Source organism: Lithobates pipiens, unplaced genomic scaffold (assembly GCF_037356315.1).
Source record: "Lithobates pipiens isolate NorthernLeopardFrog02 unplaced genomic scaffold, aLitPip1_a1.2 Scaffold_1, whole genome shotgun sequence".
Classification (NCBI taxonomy): domain Eukaryota; kingdom Metazoa; phylum Chordata; class Amphibia; order Anura; family Ranidae; genus Lithobates; species Lithobates pipiens.
Genome location: NW_027507685.1, coordinates 75767672 through 75794204, shown reverse-complemented (window position 1 = coordinate 75794204; position 26533 = coordinate 75767672). Strand labels below are relative to the sequence as shown.

The window sequence follows — 26533 nt, the reverse complement described above, 5'->3', positions numbered from 1 at the left end:
GGCTGTCGCAGGTAGGGCTTCGGCACCCGTTTCATTTCATGTGTTACAAAGTCACGTAAACTAGATTCCTGAACTCACGAACCACTCACTCTAGATTGCACGAAACGTCTTAACTGTGGCACTCGTATTCGTTACTTCATGTCACTACCCCTTCTTCGAAAGAAGTCGTTATCACTTTTTCGGTACATGCCGTTCGTGCCACCAGGCACTTCGTTTCGTAGCACGTCGTTACTAAACTGAACGACTCATTTCTCTATGTTCGAATCGATCGAACCATTTCGAAATTACAGCTGTCTGCTTGTCACGTTAAACTGAGCACTCCGGACAATGTCAATCTCATGTTGTTCAAAACCATAGAAACGGTCGGACCGTTTCAAATCCGAATAAGGTTAAACATTTCAATCATTTCATGCCGTTTGTACTATGTCTGTCATTTCATTTCATTTCATTTCAATCATTTCGAGTCATTTCAATCATTTCAGTCTGTTATGTTGGATCATTTCATTTCTACAATTTTTAAATCATTTCATCATTTCTGTCACTTACCGCGCTCCGATACGAATCCCGTCGCATCTCCAATGCACCGATTCGCTTCGAAGTGCCCCAGGGTTCGGCCTCATTTCTGTACATGCTCCAGAGACTGAGTCACTCGCAGGTTCAAGCACGGTCCTTGATTCTAGTCTTTGTCATGGCTTTTCATTTCTGTCACTTATTACGCGCTAATTCGAATCCTGTCGCATTCTGCTATGCACCGATTCGTCCTGGCGTGCCCAGCTGCTACGCCTCATTTCAGTACATGCTCCAGAGACGGATTCTTTTATTGTAACCGTCAGTCCAGCCGTTGAAAGTAAAAAAAAAAAAAAAAAAAAGAAGTAGCAAAGCAAAATCGTATTACCTGCACAATGCTGGTTTAGATTATATGAGATGGCAGATGTATAATATGTGTGAGCTGTCTTCCCCCGCCTGAGCTCCACGCGGCTGGCCTCCCTCCCCGCCTGAGCTCCACGCGGCGGGCCTCCCTCCCCGCCTGAGCTCCACGCGGCGGGCCTCCCTCCCCGCCTGAGCTCCACGCGGTGGGCCTCCCTCCCCGCCTGAGCTCCACGCGGCGGGCCTCCCTCCCCGCCTGAGCTCCACGCGGCGGGCCTCCCCTCCCCGCCTGAGCTCCACGCGGCGGGCCTCCCTCCCCGCCTGAGCTCCACGCGGCGGGCCTCCCCTCCCTGCCTGAGCTCCACGCGGCGGGCCTCCCCTCCCCGCCTGAGCTCCACACGGCGGGCCTCCCCTCCCCGCCTGAGCTCCACGCGGCGGGCCTCCCCTCCCCGCCTGAGCTCCACGCAGCGGGCCTCCCCCCAGCCTGAGCTCCACGCGGCGGGCCTCCCCCCCGCCTAAGCTCCACGTACTATGTGCAATTTGCGTTCCTGTGCAATTTGCAGTCTTGTGCAGTTTGCGTTCTTGTGCTGTTAATGTTCTCGTGCCATTCATGTTCTTGCAAAAAAAAAAAAAAAAAGGCTGGCAGCGAGGACTACACGGCTCCGTTGTCTCCTTCTCTTGTCTCAGAGAGCGGCAGCCAAAGGTCCTTCAGAGCATGGACCATTCCCAGGCTAACAGCCGAGTTAAGGCGCAGGGGTGTACCCTTTCCAGCTACAGCCAGAAAGGCCGAGCTTTTCGGGCTCCTCTTTCCTCCCCCAGCCGCGGTGGAGGATAGCACCCAGCAGGCCTCCCTGGGCTCTATCGCTGCTTCCATCACGCAGCTTCACTCCCTGGTGTCATCTCTGACAACCTCAATATCAGAGGTTCAGGGTCGGGTGGCCCTCTTCGAGACCCGCCCATCCGTTTCTCCTCCAGCACCAGCATCCCAGGCAGTGGATAACATTATCGCAGGTACCCCTGGGCGTACACCAGTAGTGTACCCTTCTCATTTGATATCAGCCAACATCAGGAAGGACATCCTAGAGGGCAAGGACGTCAATCTGGCTTCCCTTCTTATCTCCATTCATGAGCTGGCAGAAAACAAAGCTTACACTTGGGGGGACGTGTCGGTGGTCTTCAAAGCCAAAGACCCCAGGCTGGACAGGAAGCTTTCTGTCACCGAGTTCACCTTGGCCTTCGGCATGTTGAGGGACATCATCTGCTCGGCCTCCCCCGGCAGGAGGGAGGAACTGGATCGTTACCTCCACGTGGTAGTTGACCTGGGTTATAAATACGGCGGTTTTTCATTTTATGACTATCACCGCTCCTTCTCCGCTAAGGCGGCCGCCAGGCTCTCCCAATTTCAGATGCCTACTGACTGGAGTGCCATGGACACCGAGCTGTTCTGCCGACACTTCGCGGGGCTGCGGTCTCCCCTCTGTGCGATTTGCCAGTCGGCTACTCACACCGCGACTTGGTGTGCCAGCTCAGGGGCAGCCCCACCCTTAGACGGTCCGTCGACCTCAGGTACTGCCCAGGGCCCACCGACGCCGGTACGCCTGCCGCAGACAGATAAACTGGGGCGCCCGGTCAAGACCATGGGAGGTGCAGCCATCTGCAACAACTATAACAGCGGGTCGTGCAATTTCAGTCAGTGCAGGCTGCTCCACGTATGCACGCGGTGTCATAGAGCTCATCCCAGGCTTATGTGCGAGGTCAAGCAGGCTAAAAAATCTTGACTAAGCCGGGTCGACGTTTCGTGGCTCAGTGTCTACCTCGCCAATCATCCCACCCCCTCACTTGCCGCCTACCTAGTTCAGGGCTTCACTCAGGGCTTTCATACGGGATTTGTCTCTCTCCCTCACCTCACATACGAGTGCCAGAACCTGCGGTCAGCAGCCACGGATGTACAAGCCATTGACCAGCTATTACAGGCAGAGCTAGACCGGGACTTCATCATAGGCCCTTTCACACAGCCCCCATTTAACACCTGGCGAGTCAGCCCTATTGGGCTTGTCAAGGGCAAGTTCTCCAATAAACTCAGGTTGGTCTACGATTTGTCAGCGCCTCATTCCTCCTCTGTCCCCAGTCTTAATTCCCTTATCCCCTCTGAGGAGTTCTCCCTTAAATACGCATCTGTAGACATGGCCATCCAGGCCATTCTCAAGTCAGGCACAGGAACATGGCTCTCCAAGGCCGACATCTCAGACGCCTTCAAGCTCCTTCCTATCCATCCATCTCTCTGGTGCTGGCATGGCATCAAGTGGAGGGAGCTCTACTATTTTGCCACTAAGCTAACCTTCGGGTCCAAGAGTAGCCCCTGGCTCTTCGACTCGTTTGCGCAGACTCTCGCATGGATCTTGCTGCACGTAGCCCAGTGCCAGGGAGTCATGCACTATTTGGATGACTTCCTGCTGATCGAGTCACCTGGCCCCCCTCCAGGGGATCTGGATAAACTAAGGGTGGTCTTCAATAACCTTAACGTCCCCATTGCCGAGCACAAGGTGGAGGGTCCAGCGCAGGCAATCACCTTTCTCGGGGTCAGCTTAGACACCAGCACTATGCAGGCCAGCCTCCCCCCGGATAAACTAAGCCGCATCAGGACGGTCCTGAGGGACTTCACCCGCGCCAGAACTTGCACCAAGAGACAGCTACAGTCCCTTCTCGGTACGCTTAATTTTGCCATGCGCATCATCCCTCAAGGTCGCGCATTCGTATCACGCCTGTTAGTCCTACTGTCCCATTCACAAGACCCGGACCATGTCCTCAGCCTGGACCCCGCAGCTATAGCAGATCTCTGCCATGTGGGAGGAATTCCTAACGTCCTGGAACGGCGTGTCCCTGTTCATCCCCTCCGTGTCCTCCTTTTCACCTCAGGTGGTGACCGACGCAGCGGCCTCCACGGGCTTTGCGGCAATTTTTGGCCACCTCTGGCTCGCAGCCCTCTGGCCTCCTCAGATACTGGCAATTCCGGGCTTCACCGAGACGTCCTCCCTGTCTGAGTCGTACCCCATCGTAGCGGCTGCCCACACATGGGGCCGCAGTTGGTCGGGTCAAACAGTGACCTTTTCAATGGACAATCTGGCCACTGCGGAAATCATTAACAAAGGCAGGTCTAAGTCTCTAGAAATTATGTCCCTCCTGCGGCGACTGGTCCAGCTCTCGTTATTATTTCAATTCAACGTTCATTGTGCCTTTATCCCCGGTAAATTCAATCGGGCAGCGGACGCCCTCTCCCGCTTTAACTTAGTTTCCTTTTGATCAGGTACCCGGAGCCGGACCAACATCAGCAGCTATCCCGGACTGGTCTCAACTGACCCTGGATTAACCCCACACCTAGTAGCCGCAACTCAACTCATCGACCTCTCCCTCTCAGACAATACCCGCAAGGCCTATCAGACAGCCTGGAGGGCCTTTAACCGCTTCTTAACATTTCACTCCACAGAGACCTCCCGGGTCAAGCAAGTCCTGGCCTTCATTGCCTATTGCCACTCGGAGTTGGCGTTGTCCTTTAACATGATCCGGTTATACCTGGCCGGGGTACAACATTTCACGTCCCTCCAGGACCCTGCCGAACCCCCCTTGTTCACTTTCCACGCCATTCGGGCTGTCATGCGCGGCATCCAGAAACGCCAGCCCACGGCCTCCACCGAACGCCTGCCTATCACAGGAGACGTTTCAGGAACATGTCTGATATCCTGGCCACTTCACCTTTCGGTCTCCACATTAGCATCATTATACAAGCAGCCATACACCTGGCCTTCTACGGCTTCTTACGGCCAGGCGAGTTTACCTCCAGTAGCCCCTCAGCTCGCATGCTGTGCAAGCACCACCTGGTCAGGCACGGAGACCATTACATCCTACACATAGCAGTCTCCAAGACGCAGCAGCTTGGCCCAGGTACGGACATACATTTTTATAAAACCAATAACCGCTGGTGCCCGGTCGCCATTCTCACCCGCTTGTTAACCCTTCTGGCCGATCAACCAGGAACTGGCCCACTTCTGCCATTTCACGGTAAACCACTGAATGCAGCCCAGTTCATGGAGCATGTCAGGATACTCCTGGGCATCCTTCACCTCAATCCGGCTCACTACTCCGGACATTCATTTCGTATCGGAGCTGCTTCGACTGCCTCCCGCCAAGGGGTCCCGGTCCATGTCATCAAGGAATTGGGTAGATGGAAGTCCACCTGTTTTGCCCGGTACATACCCAATCCGCAAGTAGAGATGGCCCAGGCCTTTGTCAAGCTCACCCAGTAACAAACTCGAATCAATAAAGTGCAATCCCTACCTGTATGTTTTTGCCCCCTTATTTTGGTATACCCTACGTTAGGCCAGGGCACACTTTCAGGTCCATTTCAAGTAAGCGAGTTTATGTTAGCCTTGTTTGTCATCCTTATCCGTATCGGTCAGAGGGCTCTGGGCCATAAATAGAAAGGCCAGTATGGTGGCCTGGAATTATGGGTGGAGCCCGGTGGAGTATATAACCAGCCCGTTCGCCTAGCTCCCTCGTCGGTTCCGGTGCGCGATACCCACCCACCCATCCCCTTTCAGGGCATTTCTCAAGCATTATACTCCTCGGGAGAGTACTCATTTCACTCCATTTCATTTTCATTTCATTTATTACTCATTTCTCTATCTAGGGTATGCCCCCTTATTTTGGTATACCCTATGTTAGGCCAGGGCACACTTTCAGGTCCATTTCAAGTAAGCGAGTTTATGTTAGCCTTGTTTGTCATCCTTATCCGTATCGGTCAGAGGGCTCTGGGCCATAAATATATATATATATAACATAAAGTCCATATGTGAGTCCACCAGTAATTCTAGCAGTAAGAATTGGTAATCCCTAATGATAGATCCACCACTGATCACCTCATGCGAACAGTACCGCCACCAATAATGAGATTAGCTGCTTACCAGCTCCAATTGATCCCCCGTTACAGGGAATCAAACAGCGCCTTTGGCTTATACCCAGCCTGGGCCTTTCTTCTGTTGATACTGTTCTAGTCCCAGGGAGTCACTCGCTCATATGGATGGATGGATTGATTGTATGTCAAAAACAAATGCTCCACAAAGCATAAAACCACTGTGCCCAGCAAATGCAGCCACTGTGCCCAGCAAATGCAGCCACTGTGCCCATCAATTGCAGCCACTGTGCCCATCAAATGCACCCACTGTGCCCATCAAATGCAGTTATGTCACCCTGATGGCTTCAGTCCATCCCCGCACTGAGATCATCCGTCCTGGCCAGTATCAGAGTGGAAATTGAATTCAGTGTGTGTGGAACGGAGGGGCAGGCAGCATGATCTCATAGAGAAGTGCAGTCTTGTCGGAGGCTGAGATCAGCGCCGTCTGCATTTACCTTTACCCACAGGCGCCAGCACTGCTCAATCCAGTCCACCGCACCCACACTAGTCGACTACACTCGTCTGATAGCAGTGAGTGATGGCTGGGAACACGTAAGTGATGTAGCGGTGCCGTGAAAAGCACAGCCCACCGTCCTCCGGTCCCCGCCAATACAAAAGTTACTAGAGTATTAGACAAACACGCCCTAAACACAGGCAAATCAGGTTCCCAGCTTGCAGTCGGTTGATTGCAAGCTGGGAAGCTTCCCATAGTCCTCCTATGGACGGGGGCCGCCACTGCTATGCATGAATCTATCCACTGCATAAAGGAGGAGTGGCAAGGAGAGAGGGGGTGGCGTTCAGGCACCCCTAATGGACAGGTCGCCACTGAGACTATTAATTAGGGCTGATTAGAGTATACTTAAGCCCTGTACACAAGGGCCGAATGTCTGGGGACATCGGCCGGTTAAAAAACAAAAATGTTTGGCTGGCTTCTGACCGACCGCCTCCCGATCAGCCAGTGCCGGAAAGCGCTGATTGGAGTGTTCTGGCACGGGGGGGGGGGGGGGGGGATGCTATACTAATTTTGGAGCTGACAACTTTTTTTCGTTCAACTCGCTGGGTAGAAGGGAAAAAAAACTCAGTGTGTTAACAGGCTTAAGGGTTGATAAGGGGGTTAAATAGAGAAACATTTTATTTAGAAAAAAATAACTTTTTATTTATTTATTTATTTATTTATTTTTACTTTGTAAGGTTTATTTAACTGACATAATTTGCAGATCTAAATTCATCCCTTTGATTTGCAAGTGAATGAACAGAGTGACACAAAAGTAACAATATGATACTTTGTATAAGTGGAGTGTTGTTTATAAACACTGATTCAGATTGCTACAGCTGCTAACACCTATACAGTAATAGGAGCTTTGATTTAATAAAAGCCGACAATTACTGTATACTGCGAGGGAGGGTCTCCGAAGCAGGGCAGAGAGACTGGGTGTGCTATATTCTGTCACTTTATTAAAGCAGTTTCTAGCCATCCACCACTTAATCTGCTCTGCTTTCTTCATCCAGACTTAACCCACCCCCATCACTCAAGCCTTTTTATTGGCCAGTGAGGCTGTCCCTCACAAGGGTTAGAAATTATGAGTCTTGGGGTGAAGACAAGTCATCCTTTTCATAGGATAAGTTCAGATCTGCATATAACTTCAGCTCTGGATCTACTCATTACTTTGAGTGAAAATCTCAAGATAACCTCTGCACATGATAGATAACCTCACCTTTCATAACCCACGCCATGGTTATGAAAGGTTTACTGAAGGGCAGTAATCTATAAAACCCCTTTCACACTGGGGCACTTTGCAGGCACTACAGCACTAAAAATAGCACCTGCAAAGCACCCTGAAAGCACCCTCACATTCCAGTGTGAAAGCTTGAAAGCCTTCATAGTGGAGCGGTGCGCTGACAGAATGGTAAAAAAAAAAAATCCTGTTGGCAGCATCATTGCAGCGGTATATACACCTCCTTCACCGCTCCTGCCCATTGAAATGAATGGCGCAGACCGGCTATACCACCAGCAAAGCACTGCTTTTAACCCTTTCTCAGCCGCTAGCAGGGGGGTAAATAGCGCCGGCGCCCGCACCGCCCCAGTGTGAAAAGGGCCTAACACTTTCTAGGATGTCACCTTCAATTAGTTTATAACAATGAGTACAATGGCAGGTGATAGTGATTGTGGGCTGTCAGTTATTGCTCTGTGCGCTCCCTTTGCTTTATTTGTTAAAATGTTTCATTCTTCAAATGAAGAATAAATAAGCGTGATCAAAAAGGATCCAAAAAATAATGGAAAGTGCAAAATCCATAGCAACCAATCAGAAATCATCTGTTAACGCGGTGTTCCACTTAAACTTTTTTTTTTTAAGTCAGCAGCTACAAATACTGCAGCTGCTGACTTTTAATAATCTGACACTTACCTGTCACAGGGTCCAGCGATGTGGGGGATCGAAGCCCCGCTTGTCTTCCCCTCGGCTTGGCGGCACCGGCATTGTAACAATGCGCCGGCATTGTAACAGAGCTGATCTCCCTTCCTGCGCAGAGGGAAGTGACATCAAGAGCCCAGGCGCTGAAGGAGGCAGACTACGAGGTACCCACCAGGAACAGGCATTTAGAGGTGAGTAAAAAAACAAAATTTCTCCAAAATTTTTTTTCTTTTTTTTATGCACATAAATGAAATTTTTTATTTTTTAGGGTGGAACTCCACTTTAATTAAGCTCACTGAAATAAATCCAGTTGGTTAGTAGGAGTTCTATTGAGATATATAATAATTATATAAGTACACTTTACATTACTTTAAAGGGTAACTATGACTGGGTTCACACTAATGTGATGCCAGATATCGCATGGGATTCGCACCACATTGCTGTGCACATCACATGCGATGTAAATTCAGCTTACAGTCTGTATGGTTAAAATCTTATTGCATTCACATCAAAATGTTGCAGGACCATTTTTTGGGTCTGCACTGGAATCGGATCGCATGGGTGTTCACACCCATGTGATCCGATTCCACAGTTCGCATTGCGTTCTGCAAAACCGATTTTGGGGTTTCATTAACTTTCTATTGACACACGCAGCGGTTCTCAGAGAGCAGTGTGAACTGCCTCTGAGTTACATGCGATGTGGAAACCCACACAGGAATCGCGCTGGTTCCCACATTGCTCCAGTGTTAACCCGAGACTAAAAGCAAAACTTTTAATTTTTTTAATTTTGGATAGAGTAAAGCATATGTTATAACCCCTGTCAGTTTTTTAGTTTTTTTTTCCCATCTGCGTTCCATTGGGAAGATTTACCTTCACTTCCTGTCCCATAGCCAAAACAGGAAATGAGAGTAAAACCCCCCAAAGCAAGGAAATCCCAGTGTGTCATCAGGGTCACAAGAACTAGTGCCCCCATTGGAGGATTTCTCTTCTATTAGTGTTCTGATGTAAACCCAAAATGTGATGTTTTAATTTATTTTCACTTTCAATGATAAAGGTAAACGGGGGGGGGGGGGGGGGGAAGTTTTGCCTTTTGGTTACACTAAGCTCCATAGTGAGCATTGGGCATTGGGGAAATAAGTCCTTGTCATGTTGGGACTTGTAGTTTTTTAACAGGAACTATATTGTACCCCTCAGTAAACATCCAAAAAACAAAACAAATCACTACTACTGTAGCACATTGCGCTTTTTTAATCTTGCTATTAACTTAATTTTTCTTTTATTAGGAGTGCTCACCATACGCAGCTCATTTATACGATGCGGAAGATGCCAACACACCCCTTCGTGAACTCCCAGGCCTCTGTGGTAACTACTGTACAGAGTTCTGGTTCCGGTGTCGGTCCACTCTCAGCCTGATCATAGACCGAGACCTTTCAGCAATAGAAAATGATGTGGTCAAGTTTTGCCGTTATCTCACACTGGATGATGTAAACTATTGCTACCCCAATGTCCTTACCAATGCAGAACTCAACAGTGGTCTTGGTGAAGTGAAAGCAGATGATGAGGGATGTCTCCAGCTGTGTTTACAAGAGATTGCCAATGACCTGCGTAATCCTGTAGCTATGGTCCATGCCAATGATGGAACCCATCGCTTCTTCATAGCCGAGCAGATGGGATATGTGTGGGTCTATCTCCCCAATGGATCACGAGTCGACAAGCCATTTCTTAATGTCTCCAAGGCTGTACTTACCTCTCCATGGGCAGGAGATGAGAGGGGTTTCCTGGGAATTGCTATGCACCCCGATTTCCGGCACAATGGAAAGTTCTATGTCTACTATTCTATCTATGCCAAAAAGGCAGAGAAGATAAGAATATCTGAATTCCACCTTTCTACAGACAACATGAACATGGCTGATCACAAATCTGAACGGTATTAGTATTACCATTGAGTGGTATAGATGGGCACATTCCATTGAGATGGCTCTTACAGTGCACCCACGCTGACAAAAAAATTTCTAAGATAAAAATAATTCTAAAGTGCCAATGTTAGGCTAGCATGGATGGAGAATCATTCCACCCGTCTATTGTATTTTGACATCCACTGACACCCATGGCTGACAGAATATCTGAGATAGCCAAGCATCTGATTGGCTGTAGTCACAGTTTAACTTGACTACTTGAGATAGCAAAGCATCTGGTTGCAATCATCCTTTGACCCAGAATTTTCTGTTAGGTCCTTAATTTTTTAGATCGACGTTTGCAGCCAGGGCCACACATGGCTTGAATTTTGGCCAGTTCAGCAGGAATTGGATGACATTTAAACCATGTATGGCATTAGTCTTTAAGTTGGTTACCTGTGGAGCTTTTGAATTCTGGAGTTATAAGCAATACATATAGAGCCTTGTATTCTCCTCAAGTTAAGATTAAGCCCCGCTCCTTCCTGATGCTTAGCAATGCTCTGTCATTTAAATGATAGAACTTCAGTGGGTAGTGGGGGCTGTGGAATTTAGCAGGTAAATCACATGGGGCAGTGCTTATTGCTGGGCAGAGGATTAGTCTAAACTTGAATCCAAGAGGTTCTACAGGGATACAGGGTGTGGGATCAATGCCTAAACTGATACAGGCACTTTCCCTGAAATTCCCTGCAAAGGCAAAGCATAATGGACTACTATGCATCGTATAGTAGCCCATTATGTGTCACTTACCTGACACAGGAGCCAGCAATGTCACCGCTGTCCCCTGTAGTCCGGCGCATCCATCTTCTCGGTGGGGTCTCGCAGCTCCGCCGCTGTCATTCGGCGAAGCCGCGATGACGTCACTCCCGCGCATGCGCACGGGAGCCGACACGCGTGGCAACTTCGTCATTGACGATGCCGCGCTCAGTGCGCCGCTGTCTACGGCGCATGTGCCGTAGACAGTGGTGCCTGTCTTTGGGCAAATATCTCCTAAACCGTATAGGTTTAGGAGATATTTCTTGGACCTACAGGTAAGCCTTAATCTAGGCTTACCTGTAGGTCAAAGTGGTTTGTAAGGGTTTACAACCACTTTAATGTGTTATTGCATTAGAAATATATTAAGCCAGGTTAGGTTCACTGACTGAAATGTATCTCTCCTTGGCTTCTTATCATTTTTAGGGTCTCTATTGGAGAGATCTCTTATTGGAGTTTGCATGCTACAGCATGGTGTCTCCATGGCATTTTTTGTGTTTTGTTGCCTCACAACCTGGAATTAACATGTTTGTTTGAGGGTTTGCATCATTTAATTTACAGAACATGCCCACAACTTTGAAGATTTATTTTTTTATTGTGAAGCAAAAAATTGGACAAAGTAACAGAAAAAGTCAATGTGCGTAACTATTTACCCCCCTAAAGTCAATACTTTGTAGAGCCACCTTTTGTGGCTATCACAGCTCCAAGTCACTTTGGATAAGTCTCTGAGCTTGACACATCTTACTACTGGGATTTTTGGCCATTCCTCCTTGCAAAACTGCTCCAGCTCCTTCAAGTTGGATGGTTTGCACTTGTGAACAGCAATCTTTAAGTCTGACCACAGGTTTTCTATTGGATTGAGGTCTGTGCTTTGACAAGGCCATTCCAACACATTTACATGTTTCACCTTAAACCAGTGGTCATCAACCCTGTCCTCAGGGCCCACTAACAGGCCAAGTTTTATGTATTACCCTGGGGAGATGCAGTCTAGAATACTGAAATCACTGAGCAGCAAATTATATCAACTGTGATGTATTTCAGTTATCTTGCAAACCTGGTCTGTTAGTGGGACCTGAGGACAGGGTTGATGACCACTGCCTTAAACCACTCAAGTGTTGCTTTAGCAGTGTGTTTGGGATCATTGTCCTGCTAGAAGATGAACCTCCGTCCTAGCCTCAAATCACAGAGTGGTACAGGTTTTGCTCTTTCCCTCAACTCTGACCAGTTTCCCAGTCCTGACTGCTGAAAAACATCCCCATAGCATGATGCTGCCACCACGTTTCACTGTGGGAATGGTGTTCTTTGGGTGATGCGATGTGTTGGGTTTGCACAAGAGGATTTTATTTGATGGCCAAAAAGTTCACTTTTAGTCTCATCAAACCAGAGCACCTTACCCATACATTTTGGGAGTCTCCCACAGGCCTTTTTGCAAACTCAAAACGTGCCATTTTGTTTTTTGCTGAAAGTAATGGCTTTCTTCTGGCCACTCTGCCATAAAGCCCAACTCTATGGAGTGTATGGCTTATTGTCGTCCAATGTACAGATACTCCAGTCTCTGCTGTGGAACTCTGAAGCTCCTCCAGGGTTATCTTAGGTCTCTGTGCTGCCTCTCTGATTTATGACCTCCTTGCCCGGTCCGTGAGTTTTGGTGTGTGGCCGTCTCTTGGCAGGTTTGCTGTTGTGCCATGTTCTTTCCATTTGGTTATGATAGGGTGACCAGGTGTCCCCGGGTTTCAGGGGACAGTCCCCGGATTGAGGACACTGTCCCCGGACCAATTCTGTCCCTGTTTTTTTCCCTGGATTTGACTTCAACAGGAGCTGGGGCAATTTTCACAGAAAGTCGGTGCAGAATAAAAAAAAAATCCTACTAGCTTAGGGGGGTGTATTTTTTCCATTATCTGTGTCTCTTTCTGATGATGATGTGCTGGTCAGAGCCAATCAGCGGATCCGGTTGACTCGCCTAGTGGTCTGCCTATGTAAACAAGGCAGTTTGCCATTCTGTCAGTGTGGAAGACATTGATCCTGTGTTCCTGCAAAGCAGGTACAGGGATCCATGTCTTCCCTTAGTAAAAGCACCTCCCCCACAGGGAGAAAACACTTGTTAGGCACACATTTAACCCATTGATTGCCTTAGAGGTTATCCCCTTCCCAGCCAGTGTCATTAGTACAGTGACAGTACATATTTTTAGCACTGATCACTGTATTAGTGTCACTGGTTCCTGCAAAGTGTCAAAAGTGTCACTAATGCTGTGTACACAGAGCAGAATGTCCGGCAGAAAAAGTCCAACAGAATCTTTTCATTGTATATTCCGATCGCTTGTGGGCCTCATCTGACTTTTTTTTTTTCGAAAACTGTGATGGACCTAGAAATAGAAAATGTTCTAAATATTTCCGACTGAACCAATTCCTATCAGGGAATGGACCAAAAACGTTGCATGCTCTGAAGCAATTACGAGACGGAAGCTATTGGCTACTGTCTATTGAACTTCCTTTTTCTAGTCCCATCGTACGTGTTGTACGTCACCGCGTTCTAGACGGTCGGACTTTGGTGTGATCGTGTGTAGGCAAGACAGTTTCAGTGGAACACCGTCGTAACTCTGTCAGAAAAACCTTTGGAGTTTATTCCGACGGGAAAACTGGTCGTGTGTACGTGGCATTAGTGTCCAAATTGTCCACCGCAATATCACAGTGCCGATATGAGTCGCTGATTGCTGCCATTACTAGTAAAAAAAAAAGTATGTCCCCGAATTTCATTTTAAAAATCTGGTCACCTTAGGTTATGATATATTTGACGGTGCTCCTAGGGATCATCAAAGATTTGGATATTTTTTTATAACCTAACCCTGAAGCCGCGTACACACGGGCGGACTGTATGGCCAACTTAGTCCGTCAGACAATCCGACAGACAGTCCGTCCTACTTTTGAATGAACGGACTTGACCACACACGATGAACAGACAGTCCGTTGAAAGCTTGCGCGATGACGTGTACAGCACGTATGACGGGACTAGAAATAGGAAGTCCAATAAACAGCAATGCAACCTTTCGCCGTGTAAATCCTTTCTGAGCATGCACCATACTTAGTCCGTCGAACTAGCCTACTGACGAGCGGATTGTCCGCTGAAACCAAAGTATGACGGACAGTATTTCGGAAATTCCGAAATACTTAGTCCGCCAGACTGCACGCTGAAAAAGTCAGCTGAAGCCCACACACGAGCGGACTGTCCGCTGAAATGTGTTTCGACGGACTAAGTTGGCCAGACAGTCCGCCCGTGTGTACGCGGCTTGACTTGTACTTCTCAACAACATTGTCCCTTACTTGTTTGGAGAGTTCCGTGGTCTTCATGGCAGTGTTTGGTTAGTGGTGCCCCTTGCTTAGGTGTTACAGCTTCTGGGGCCTTTCAAAAAGGTGTGTATATGTAATCACAGATCATGTGACACTTAGATTGCACACAGGTGGACATCATTTCACTAATGATGTGACTTCTGAAGGTAATTGTTTGCACCAGAGCTTTTTATGGGCTTCATAACAAAGGAAATGAATACATATGTACGTGCCAATTATCAGTTTTTTATTTTTGAAAAATAGTTTTATGTTTTATATTTTCCTAATTTTACTTCCCTTAGGGCCGGTTCACACTGCGACGCGAGGCGAGGCGACACGGCTCGCCTCGCCTCGCTCCCGCAAGTCGCCCCCATTCTGTACAATGGAACCGTTCTGAGAGGAGCGACTCGAGTCGCTCCGACTCAGAAAAAAGGTTCCTGTACTACTTTGGGGCGACTTCGGGGGCGACTTGCATTGACTTCTATACAGAAGTCCTCTGCAAGTCGCCGCTGAGGTCCGTGCAGGTCGCGGCGAGGCAAGTCGGAGACGCCTCGCCGCGCATCGCTGTGTGCACCGGCCCTTAGGCTCGGTTCACACAGGGGGCGATGCGAGGCGACAGGACTTGCCTCGCCGCCACCTTCCGCGACCTCAGCGGCGACTTGCAAATGACTTCTGTATAGAAGTCAATGCAAGTCGCCCCGAGGTCGCCCAAAAGTAGTACAGGAACCTTTTTTCTGAGTCGGAGCGACTCGAGTCGCTCCTCTTAGAACGGTTCCATTGTACAGAACGGGGGCCACTTGTCAGGTCGCGGCACGGCAAGTCGTGTCGCCTCGTGTCGCCCCCTGTGTGAACCGGCCCTCACTTAAACTATTGTGTTCTGAAGTGTTCAAGAATAAGTGCAGGTTTTCCCCCTAGGGGGCACCCCTTGTCTCCACTGCCGACTTCCACCCCCTACCCACTCCCCAGTATAACCCCCTTTAGAGACTACAGAACCAAGTATCATTTATCATCCTAAGTAATTTGAATGGAATGTGTTAATAATTTCAAGAAAGGCAGTGAAATAGATCCCATGCAGCCGGCAACAATAGACCCCCCCCCCCCCCAGCGACAAAACACCCTCTCCCCAGCAACAGCAGATTCTTGGCAGCAACAATAGACCCCCCCCCCCCAACAATAACAATAGATCCCCCAGCAACAACAGATTCCCCAGCAGCAACAATAGACCCCCCCCCCCCCCCCCCCAGCAGGCAGCAAAATAGACCACCCTCCCAACAGTATTACCCCCCCCCAGTAACATAAGCCACCACAAAATGCAAGATCCCCACCAGCAACAATAGATAACCCCTTGCCAACACAAATTGTACATTAAGTGCTAGAGATGCCAAAACTATGTACCACCGAGTTCCTGCTGACAAAAACCCTGCCTAAATATTACCATTAGCTTTTAGATTTTCAGGAACAAGCTTGAGTCTTTTTTCTTTTTCTTCAGTTTTGTAGCATTATACATACTGGAGCATAGCATGCAACCCCAGCAGCTGAGGTTCAGCAGATTGTAAGAAAAAGTTTGCCTTTATCTCATCTGGTATTTAGTAAATGTGCAGTGCAGTCTGATTTATTTGAGAAGGTAATCTGAGAGCAGGAATGTGATGAAACTGTTTCCATATTAATTGTCTGGCAAATAGAATATATACTTTGTGGTGAGGAGTCTGACTATAGCATACAGGAGGGGGTCTGGGCTAGGAGTTCAGCACGTACACACAGTGTTCTTATGAATCCTGTGCTCGGGAAATCTCTATGCCTTGTAAACTGTGTACAGTACACAAAATACTCCACACAGAACATAATATGCTCTGTAAACATTATAACAATTGTACTGCATGGTTTCCATGATACAAAGGACCAGCCATTTATATATATATAATCCACAAGGTATTAAAACTAGACGTGGTATACAGAGTGGTATCATTTGGCTAATATGTAAAGTGTTCAAGAAAGGTAGAATCCATGAACAGGGCAGGACTTAGTGTGGTGGGGGCCCCTGGGCTTGAGTCACTCTCGAGCCCTACCTTCTATACATTATCGGATTTACCGCCGTAAGCACCGGCGTATAACACGCACTCGAAGTTTAGGAGGGGATTTTAAGGAAAAAAAACTTTTAGGAGGGAAGTTTAAGGAAAAAAACTTAAATGCCCATCAATGCACCCTTATCAATGTCCATCTGCAGCCTTGCCCATCCATCTGCAGCCTTGTCCAGTGTCTTTGCAGACCTGTCAGTGTAGCCTTGTCATTTGCAGCCTTGCCCCAGTGTCATTTGCAGCCTTGTCATTTGTGGCCTTGTCATTTGTAGCCTTGTCATTGCAGTCTTGAAGTTTAAAAATGGCGACGCCCAGATACAGAGTCCTGTGTATCTCGGCGGCTCTCGGGTCCTGTCGCAGCCCCGAGTGGAGCAGAGAGTAGCCGAGTGTACTCAGCTTGGCTCACGGTCACGCCCAGTCCCTGTGTTATGTCCATCATAGGGCGGGACTGGGCATGACTGTGAGCGGAGCTGAGCCGAGTACACTCGGCTATGTATCTCGGCGGGGGGCCCCCTATTTGGTGGGGCCCATGGGCTTGAGCCCAGTCAAGCCCAATGGTAAGTCCTGCCCTGTCCATGACCCAGGTTGAAACATAAAAGGTAAAGTGATAGACTAGACTCTTGTCATTAGCGGATATAAATGACCCGTGACCAAATACCGCTTCCAGTTAGATATGCACTGTATTGGGACGCCTGCCTTTACATGCACACAAACTTTATTGGCATCCCGGTCTTAGTCCGTAGGGTTCAATATTGAGTTGGCTCACCCTTTGCAGCCACAACAGCTTCAACTCTTCTGGGAAGGCTGTCCACAAGGATTAGGAGTGTGTCTATGGGAATGTTTGAGAAAACAAAACAAAGAAGGAGGGCGCACTGACCTAGTGCATTACCATAGACAGAGCTTTATTTAAAACCAAACATATAGTAAAATGGCTACTCACAAACGAATATTGATAAAAGGCATAATCAATACAGCAGGGTCCACCTCACCGAACATCAACAAGCCCGGATCTGATGTCAAGTAAATCGACCAATACCCCAACACAATGGCTGACGCGTTTCAGGGGAGAACCCCTTTCCTCAGAGCCTAGACGGGCTCTGCTTATCTCCCCCCCCCCGACATTTGGTACCTTTTGGGGGGAACTTCTGTCTAAGGGCGCCACGGCGACAATACGTCATTTAAGGCCCCTCCTCCTTCCCCTCTGCTGCCTTCTGGGAGACACACACAGGTCCCAGAGGACAGCGGGACCATTCAGAAAGCATAGTGTGATGCATGCATGCACAGTAGAAAACACACTGTGAAGCTGCAAGGCTTCACTTCCAGTTTCCCTTAATAAGTATGCCGGCGCCTGCACCTGAAGCCGATGGACGGGTCGGCTTCGGGTGCCGACACCACTTGCTCCCTGGACAAATAAGTGTCCTTATATTAAAAGTCAGCAGCTACAGTATTTGTAGCTGCTGACTTTAAATTTTTTTTAATACAGGCTGGAACTCCACTTTAAGCCAAGTACGCACGGGCCAAATGGCAGGAAACAACAGGCTTCTGTCGGACATGCATGCTGGAAAATCAGCAGCTGACCGACTTCCAGTCAGCACTCTCTGTCAATGGCGGAGAGCGCTCATTGGAGTTTTCTGGCGGGGGGTCCGACCACAACAGCTCAGTGGGGGAGATCACTGAACTAACCTCGCATGGTTAGTACAGCATCTCCAACCGGAGCTGTCATATTTTTTTCCTGCAACTCAGGTGTACCAGGCTTTAGACATAAAGGGCTGCCATTGATCTTTTGCCACTCTGCAAATTCTATTTGCCTGGTTTTCATGGTCCCCCTTTTGCTTCAGCTCTTTGAGTAAGTACTCAGAACAATTACACAGTTAAGGACTTGTAAGGTCACTCTGGCTTTCCTTACCTACATATTTGTATTGGGTCAGTAACTAGTAACAAAGTATTGAAACCAGATTTTAAGCAAGACATCCAGGCAACTGGAATTTTCTGGAGTTCAGCAATAGCAGCCAATTAAGGTAATGATTACACCTGCCTCACATGCTTTAAATATTAAGAATTAAACATTTAAGAGGAGTATCTTAAAACTACAGGTACAGAACCATTTTAATTCCTGTCCCCAATAAATGTGTAGAGTGGAGGTCATGGAAAAATGGATGGAATGCAGGCCAGAGAGGCCGAGAATGTGACGTGATTAAGGTAACAGATGACTATGGAATATGAGATGTAACATAGACGTGCCAGACCGTGGCAGGTTTTGACTTTATTCCATCCGCCAACACAGAAACCTGAGGGTGAAGGGAGGAAACTGAGTGCCAACGTTACGTATACTGTATTACTATAAATATTCTAGCTATAGTAGATATATTTCTGCAGACAATACAAAATGTTCAGTGTATTAATAATAACCATTATAAACCAGTGGGATAGCTCTGTAAAGAACATTAAATATGGGGGTTCACATTTCAGAAAGTTTCTGCTCAGAACACTTGGCATGCATTCCTGAGAAAAGAAATGTGGCTACACAGTTTTCAATGTAATGGTCCAGTGGGATATTACGTATATGTAGTTTGTGGCTAACGGTCTGCTTGCAGTAAGCAAGTGACAGTTTGATAAATGTGGCCTCAGCTGACTATAAACATAGTACTGGATGAATATAGAAATACATGTACCCTCTTTAGGATGCTTTGCACATTATAATATTATAAAGCCGCGTACACACGATCGAATTGTATGACGTACTTAGTCCATCATACAATCCTACGGACAATCCGGCGTACTTTCTACTGAACGGACTTGGCCACACACGGATACACAAACAGTCCGACGAAAGCTTGCGCGATGACGTACAGCACGTACGACGGGACTAGAAATAGCAAAGCACCCTTTGGGTCCCTGACACAGCAAAGCACCCTTTGGACTCCTTCTGCTGACTTTGCGTTAGTGGAAGTTTGGTTAGAGACGATTCGCGCTTTTCAGACTTCAGCTTAATTCGTCCGTTTTTTTTTTTTATTATTTATTCTGGAATTGGAATATTAATCATAAGATGAGGATGAATAAAGACATTTGTGATAACTCTGTGTGAATATAAGCAGCAAAGCAACTTCACTTTTCTCGCATTATGAAGAAGAAAAGAATGTGCTATATTAAAAGATCACAAAATTAGCAGCATGACGAATATGCTAGCTTCAATACGAACACTAGTTTTACAAGACAGAACGCTTCCGCCCTGTAAATCCTTTCTGGGCATGCGCCATTCTTAGTCCGTCGGACTAGCATACTGACGACCGTATTGTCCGCTGAAACCAAAGTACGACGGGAAGATTGGTGTGCAAACCGACCTTCTTAGTACTCCGGACTTCACGCTGAAAAAGTCAGCTGAAGCCCACACACGAGCGGATTGTCCGTTGAAATGTGTTTCAATGGACTAAGTACGTCATACAATTCGATCGTGTGTATGCGGCATAATATGCCCTGTATCCCATTGTAACGCTACCCCCAGGAGCTGCTAAGTAAATTGACAGGATCCCTTTTCCCAGTAGTTTCCTCGCAGCCATACACACAACTGAAATCACTCTCCAGCTCCTAAACCAGTCTAGGGGTATGCTTTTTTTTTTCTGGTGCTTTAATAAGAGCTTGGACATGTAATGGGTATTGGTAGGATACTCCAGTAAAACTTAGCAATGATTTGAGGACACTGAACTTTCTCTTGTAGAACTGTTAGCCAAGTCCTTGCACAAGAAAATTATGGATTGAGCTTTGTGTTAGCAACCTGAGGAGTTTACTCTTCCTCTCTGGACAGTCTGAGCAAAGTCCTGACTCTAGCATAAGAATTATGGCCACAGGATCTCTCTCACCGGTCTGTACTCACTGTCCTTGGAAAATTGGTTGCCTCCTTTCAATATCCTCCACACACTTTCACCAAAATGGTACCAGACTAAGGTGTCCGTTTATGAAGCAATGATCAGTGGAGATCCAGAGGATCGCCGCTGATCACAGCCCATAAACAGTATATAAACCAGAGATAATCGGGGGGAGATGTGTTTGAACTTGTTCTCCCGCCGATTATCTCCGCACATGGAGAATCCTCATAGACTGACACAGTAACGGTCACTTTATGAAGCTGTGATCTCAGCGCTTCACTTGTGATCTGTGTCAGAATTCACACGCCCCGATTCACCAACTCAGAGGTGGAGAACCGGGGTAGTGAAGAGGGAATCAGGGGGATCTGAGGAGGAAAGAGGAAGATAATTAACTTCCTTATGCCTCGTTCAGACCCCCCAACACTGTAACCATGTCCCCCTGTCATATGTATGTGTATACATATATATACATATATACATATAATGTGTATATGTATATATATATAATGTGTGTGTATATACATGTATATATAATGTCTGTGTGTGTATACATGTATATATTATGTAGGGGGACGCTTTATTTCACTAACATTAATCACACCGCCTGTCAGTGTATTGAGCTGTGATAATTTATCACTGCTTAATATAATGACATCTGTGTGTATGAGTGAATTTCTAGTACTGTAATCTCGTAAAGTCTCACGAGATTCCAGTATTAGGGGCCGTTCTCCAGTGTTAGAAGCGTTTGTAGATCGCTTCACACCTCCAAGGGTGAAACGATCTACTCCGCTTCATATAGTGGCACACAGAGGAGAAAGATCTCCTATGTGAATGCCGGAGAATGAAGCAGTGAATAGATTTCACTGCTTCATAAAAGGACACCTAAATTCTCAGATGACAGTCCCTCCCTCAGCATAAGCAACTCTCAGCAAAGTAGGCCTCCAGGTAGCCCAACTGCGGCCTCAACAACTCACAGGCACATGACAGAATGGCCTAGGGGGCTAACAGTCCTAGGCTGTGATCTTCCACTTTCCTCGCAGCCATAATGTGCGGTGAATGATGTGCACTTTTGTAGAATGGCCTGTCCAGGATTTTCTTAACCTTGTTGCCTGCCAACGTTCAATAAAGGGACATTTTCATTTGTAAATATAAGCTTTTCTTGCTGGAAATCCGTGTACATGGACCTTAGCCATGCACACCACCATTCCATTTCTGCTTTCAGAGGTAGTAGAGAGACAGAAAAGAGTTCAGTTTGCATACATACTAGTGTATATTATATACATTACATAGTGACCACATCCTATCATTTGTCTATACTTTCAGAATAATCCTAGAAGTGATAGAACCAGCATCCAACCACAATGGAGGACAAATACTATTTGGAATCGATGGATACCTATACATATTTACTGGGGATGGAGGAAGAGCTGGTGACCCATTTGGAGATTTTGGCAATGCCCAAAACAAGTAAGTACAGAACATTAAAGTCAAACTCCAGGCGAGCTGTAAGTACACTCTAGAATTATATGAATATAAATGTATTTATTTATTAATGGTACTTATTTAGTGGTTCAGTTTATGCAACGCTTTACATACCGTATATATAATACATTCACATCAGGAATGGTTTTACCTGCCAAATAATAATTCTGTGCAACTTCTTTTGTGATCTAGATACAGCTATTAGACAGCACACATCTCTGTCCTCCATTACTGCAGAAGCACAGCTTGATTAACTGCTTTAGCCCAGGAAGATTTGGCTGCTCAATGACCAGGCAATTTTTTTGAGATTCGGCACTGTGTCGCTTTAACTGACAATTGTGCGGTCGTGCGCTGCTGTACCCAAACACAATTGACATCCTTTTTATCCACCAAGTAGAGCTTTCTTTTGATGGCATTTGTTTTCTTCTGCGTTTTTTTTTTTTGCGCTATAAACAAAAGAGCAGCAATTTTGAAAAAAACACAATATCTTTACTTTTTGTTATAATAAATATCCCACAATTTTTATCAAAAAACTATTTTTTTCCTCAGCTTTGGCCGATATGTATTCTTCTATATATGTTTGGTAAAAACAAAAATCGCAATAAGCGTATATTGAATGGCTTGTGCCAAAGTTATAGTGTCTACAAAATAGGGGCTAGATTTATGTCATTTTTATTATTATTATTTTATTTATGGAGGCGATCTGCGATTTTTATCAGGACTGCACATCTGACACTTTTGACACATTTTTTTAAACCATTGACAATTATACAGTGATCAATGCTATAAAAATTTACTGATTACTGTGTAAATGTCACTTGCAGGGAAGGGGTTAACATTAGGGGGTGATCAAGGGGTTAACTGTGTTCTCTATGTGTTTTTCTAACTGGGGGGGGGGGGGGGTGGGACTGTCTGGGAGGAGATAGAGATTGGTGTTTATACCACACGATCTGTTTCCTCCCCCCTGAAAGAACCAGTATCTGTGTGTTTTGTGCTTTGTCACAAGCGTTCGCGGGAGCCCGCCGGTCATCGCAGCCGCCAGGCACTCACATCAGCTCCGGGCACATGCCGTGGGAGTGCCCACGCCCCTAGTGTCCAAAAGGCGAAGCGACGTAAGGTAACGTAGTTTCTCCCAGCCGTGCCATTCTGCCGCAGTAAAACTGCGGCGGCTGGTCGGCAAGCGGTTAAGAACAAATCCTCAGAAAGCTGATTGAACAATAAAGGAGTGGCAGCACAGCAATGAATTATCCCTCTACTTTCTCAGCATGCTTAATATCAGTATATGGGCACTTCTAATTGGCAGTTGATGCTGGCTTTCCCCCTCCCAGTTTAGTGCAGCTGTGTAGTATATTAAAGGACACTAATATCAAGATAAATCCAGTAAATAGTAGTGCATGTATTATACTGTAGCAATAGATAAAAGCAGGAAGTGAATATGTAGCTCATAGTTTTAATGGGCTGACTAAATACATTTCCATCTTACATTTTCAAGGATACTTCATTCCCTTCATCAGACATTCTGCCCTAAAGATAAATGATAACTGATGTACCAATCATCAGTGCATCTCTCAGGCCCGGGTTCACACTGATGCGACATTCGCTCCGACTTTGGAGCACTTGTCACATAAGAAGTCGGGACCCCCATTCAGTGCAATGGAACTGTTCTAATCAGTGCAACTTGAGTCGCTCCGACTTAGAAAAAGGTTCCTGCACTACTTCTGGTCCGACATGCATTGACTTCTGTTAAAGAAGTTGCATGTAAGTCATGCCGAAGTCGCGCTGGGCTCCGACATCAAAGTCACGTGGAAGTCACGGGCAGTGTGAAACCGGGATGAGGAGAACATTTTATGTTTAAGTAAAACTTTTAAAAAAATCAGTACATGGTGCATTAATCCAAAGTTCCTTGTGCTGGTGTCAGTTGTCATCATTGAAATCCTCTGTCCTTGGCCTCCCCCATACTCCACAAACATAATATCACGGTGCTTCAGGATTAATACAGCTGAGGGACCTATCACAGGCACTCATCAAGAGTGCTAACTATGCCCGCCCTTTCCACCCCCTCCTCCATTGATAGAAGCCATATTATCCAGTAGCTTCCATGAATGAAAAGCAATCTATGAATGGAGGATGGCAGAAAAATAAATGTCCACCTCCTCCATTCATAGAGCACTTTTGCTCCACACAAAACAAAGAATGTAGCAGCAGGTATAGTAGGCAAAAAGGGAAAGGAGGGCTGTGACTCGCAAAAACGTTGGTGCAGTAAAGTTATTATATTATCTTCCTTGTTAATCTGTGGAAATCCTTTGAGTGCCTACTTTACCTGTTGCTATATCTATGTGTATGTATATACATATATATTATATATGTAGGGGACCAGTACACATCAAGTGATAATATATATAGCTTATGTTCATCTCAACACAAAAAGCTCATTCCACCAGTTTAATAAATTGGTCCTCTGAGAAAAACTGATATTAAATTTTTTTTTCCCCAACAGATCCTCTCTTTTAGGCAAAGTCCTAAGGATCAATGTCACTGGCAATGACAAGGGACCTCCCTACCGTATACCACCTGACAATCCCTTCCTGCGAGAACCCACAGCACGTCCAGAGGTATATGCCTACGGGGCCAGAAACATGTGGCGCTGCTCAGTGGACAGAGGTGACCCAGTCACTGGGAAAGGACGGGGGCGGATTATCTGTGGTGATGTTGGACAGAACAAGTTTGAGGAGGTGGATCTCATCCAGAAGGGTGGCAATTATGGTTGGAGAGCCAAGGAGGGATTCTCCTGTTATGACAAGAAGCTATGCAACAACGCATCTCTGAGTGAGTCACCAAACAGCATAACTGTTAATGAAAACCTGAATGATGAAATCCTGAGCGCATTGCCGACCTCCTTTACAAATGCTAGTTGCTTGACTACTTCTGGTTTTCCTTACATTGACAGTCACTGACCTAGAGCAAACTCTTCAGAAGTCTTGATTTGCATGCTTGTTTAGGTCAGTGTCTCAGAAAGTAATGCAACAAAAGACCCAGCAGCCAGGCAATTAGCATTTTCAGAAGAAAAGATCAGCAATGGTAACCTCCAAACACTTAGGAGGAGATTTACTAAAACTGGTGCATACAGAATCTGGTGCAGCTGTGCATGGTCACCAATCACCTTCTAACTGCAGCTTGTTCAATTAAACTGTGACAATAAGCCTCCGTTCACATTGGTGAGATTTGATATGTCAAATCACAGCCTATTTGCGGCAACAGCACTGGCCCAGTGCGACGCCGACTTTGCGGGCCCCGTACCGATTTCCAAAAGTAGTTCCTGCACTACATTTGGCGACTTTGGGGGCAATTTCAATAGACATCTGTGCATGAACCCGCACAGATGTCTTTCAAATCGCCCCAAACTAGCACTGAAATGTGGGTTTGAAATCGTGCAAAACTTCAGCTAAACTCACACGATTTCAAACCTGCGTTTAGTGTGAACGAGAGCTAAAACCTGGAAGCTGATTGGTGACTATGCACAGCTGCACCAGAGATATCCCTGCATCCACATCATTGGGTGGATGTTGGGATCTGTGAGTTTTCTTTCATTCAGCCTGCTGGTTGAAAAAAAATAATAATTCTGCGTGTTTACTCAGCCAAAATGTCATTCAGTTAGGGTTTGCGCCTGTTTTATTTGGGTGATTGTTATTTTTATTTATTCATTAAAGTTTATTGAGGTCAAACTTCAGTTTAGAGATGTAATATCTGTGATGCTTTTTGAAATGAACTTTAGTATTTAATTGTTATTTATGGTCTAACTTTATTGCTGTTTGGGTAGAGTTTTTCTTTAACATTGACTGAAGTTCATAGCCTGCTTGGATCCAGGTCAGAAATAAATAAAGGATTACCACAGAAAACCAATCCCCCAGGGTAGGCAATAAATAGCCCTAATAAATCAGATCAGTAATAGTATAGGCTGCCTTGGTATAGCCATAGCTAACCATAGACATTGCTGGAGTCTAGTCATCTAAAGAAAGGGAATGACAAATACATAAAACAAATTATACTTCATGAACCTTTTTGGCAAAAAAAAAACCCATAAAAAACAATTGTAATTTATGAGTCGCCCTAGCGATAAAACAACTTTGCCAAGATAATAAACAAAAAAAAAAAAGATCCCACGGCTCTAATGACATGCATGGAAGACCTCTACCCAATAATGCTTTCAGATCATCTTCAGTTGCCCTGTTTATTGTATAGCAGCAATACTACCAATATTCTTTCTGCCGGGGAGGAAACCCTGGCCGTAGGTATGTCACTGCACTTAGTGAAGGTGTCAGGGTAGAGGAATTTTGAATGTTCCATCATCAGGTAACTTCACATAGCAATAACAGCATCCTTACATCATCACAAGACCCTACATCCTAGTTGGCACAATGCAGGAAACTCATACATCAGATCTTACAATATGAACAAGTCATAAGAATAGTCATAAGAAAAGATACCCTTATACATTTATTAAAGATAAAGTCTAGACAGATATTAATAAAACACAGTTTAATTCAATATATCTCACAAATATTTGCCATAGTTCTGAATGTGGGCTCACTATCTTCATTGCCAAAGGCTGAATGGAGCAAGCAAGAAAAAAAGAAAGGGAAGCATGTGCATCTGTGGTGCACTGCAGTTATGTGAGTCTTTTGTTTTGTGTGGATAAAGCACAGGTTTACTTTAAGGTAACACTCTAGTCAGAATTAAACATTAAACCTTGTGATACATACAGGGAACATACTGGACACCCGGAGCAATTTTTATACAGACTTTGCTATACTGAACCATTACATCCCACTTTTTTTGTTTGTAATCTGGTGATCCAGGA

At 46.2% G+C, this 26533-nt stretch overlaps 1 protein-coding gene across 1 annotated transcript in view; it reads left to right on the top strand.

Moving 5' to 3' along the window:
* LOC143935249 (HHIP-like protein 1) overlaps window positions 1-26533 on the top strand; it is a 77859-nt gene that overhangs the window by 18661 nt on the left and 32665 nt on the right. The window contains exons 2-4 of the mRNA XM_077459004.1: window positions 9510-10153; window positions 21517-21660; window positions 24173-24501. Of these exons, the coding sequence (XP_077315130.1) occupies window positions 9510-10153; window positions 21517-21660; window positions 24173-24501 (1117 nt within the window). The remainder of the gene's footprint in view (window positions 1-9509; window positions 10154-21516; window positions 21661-24172; window positions 24502-26533) is intronic.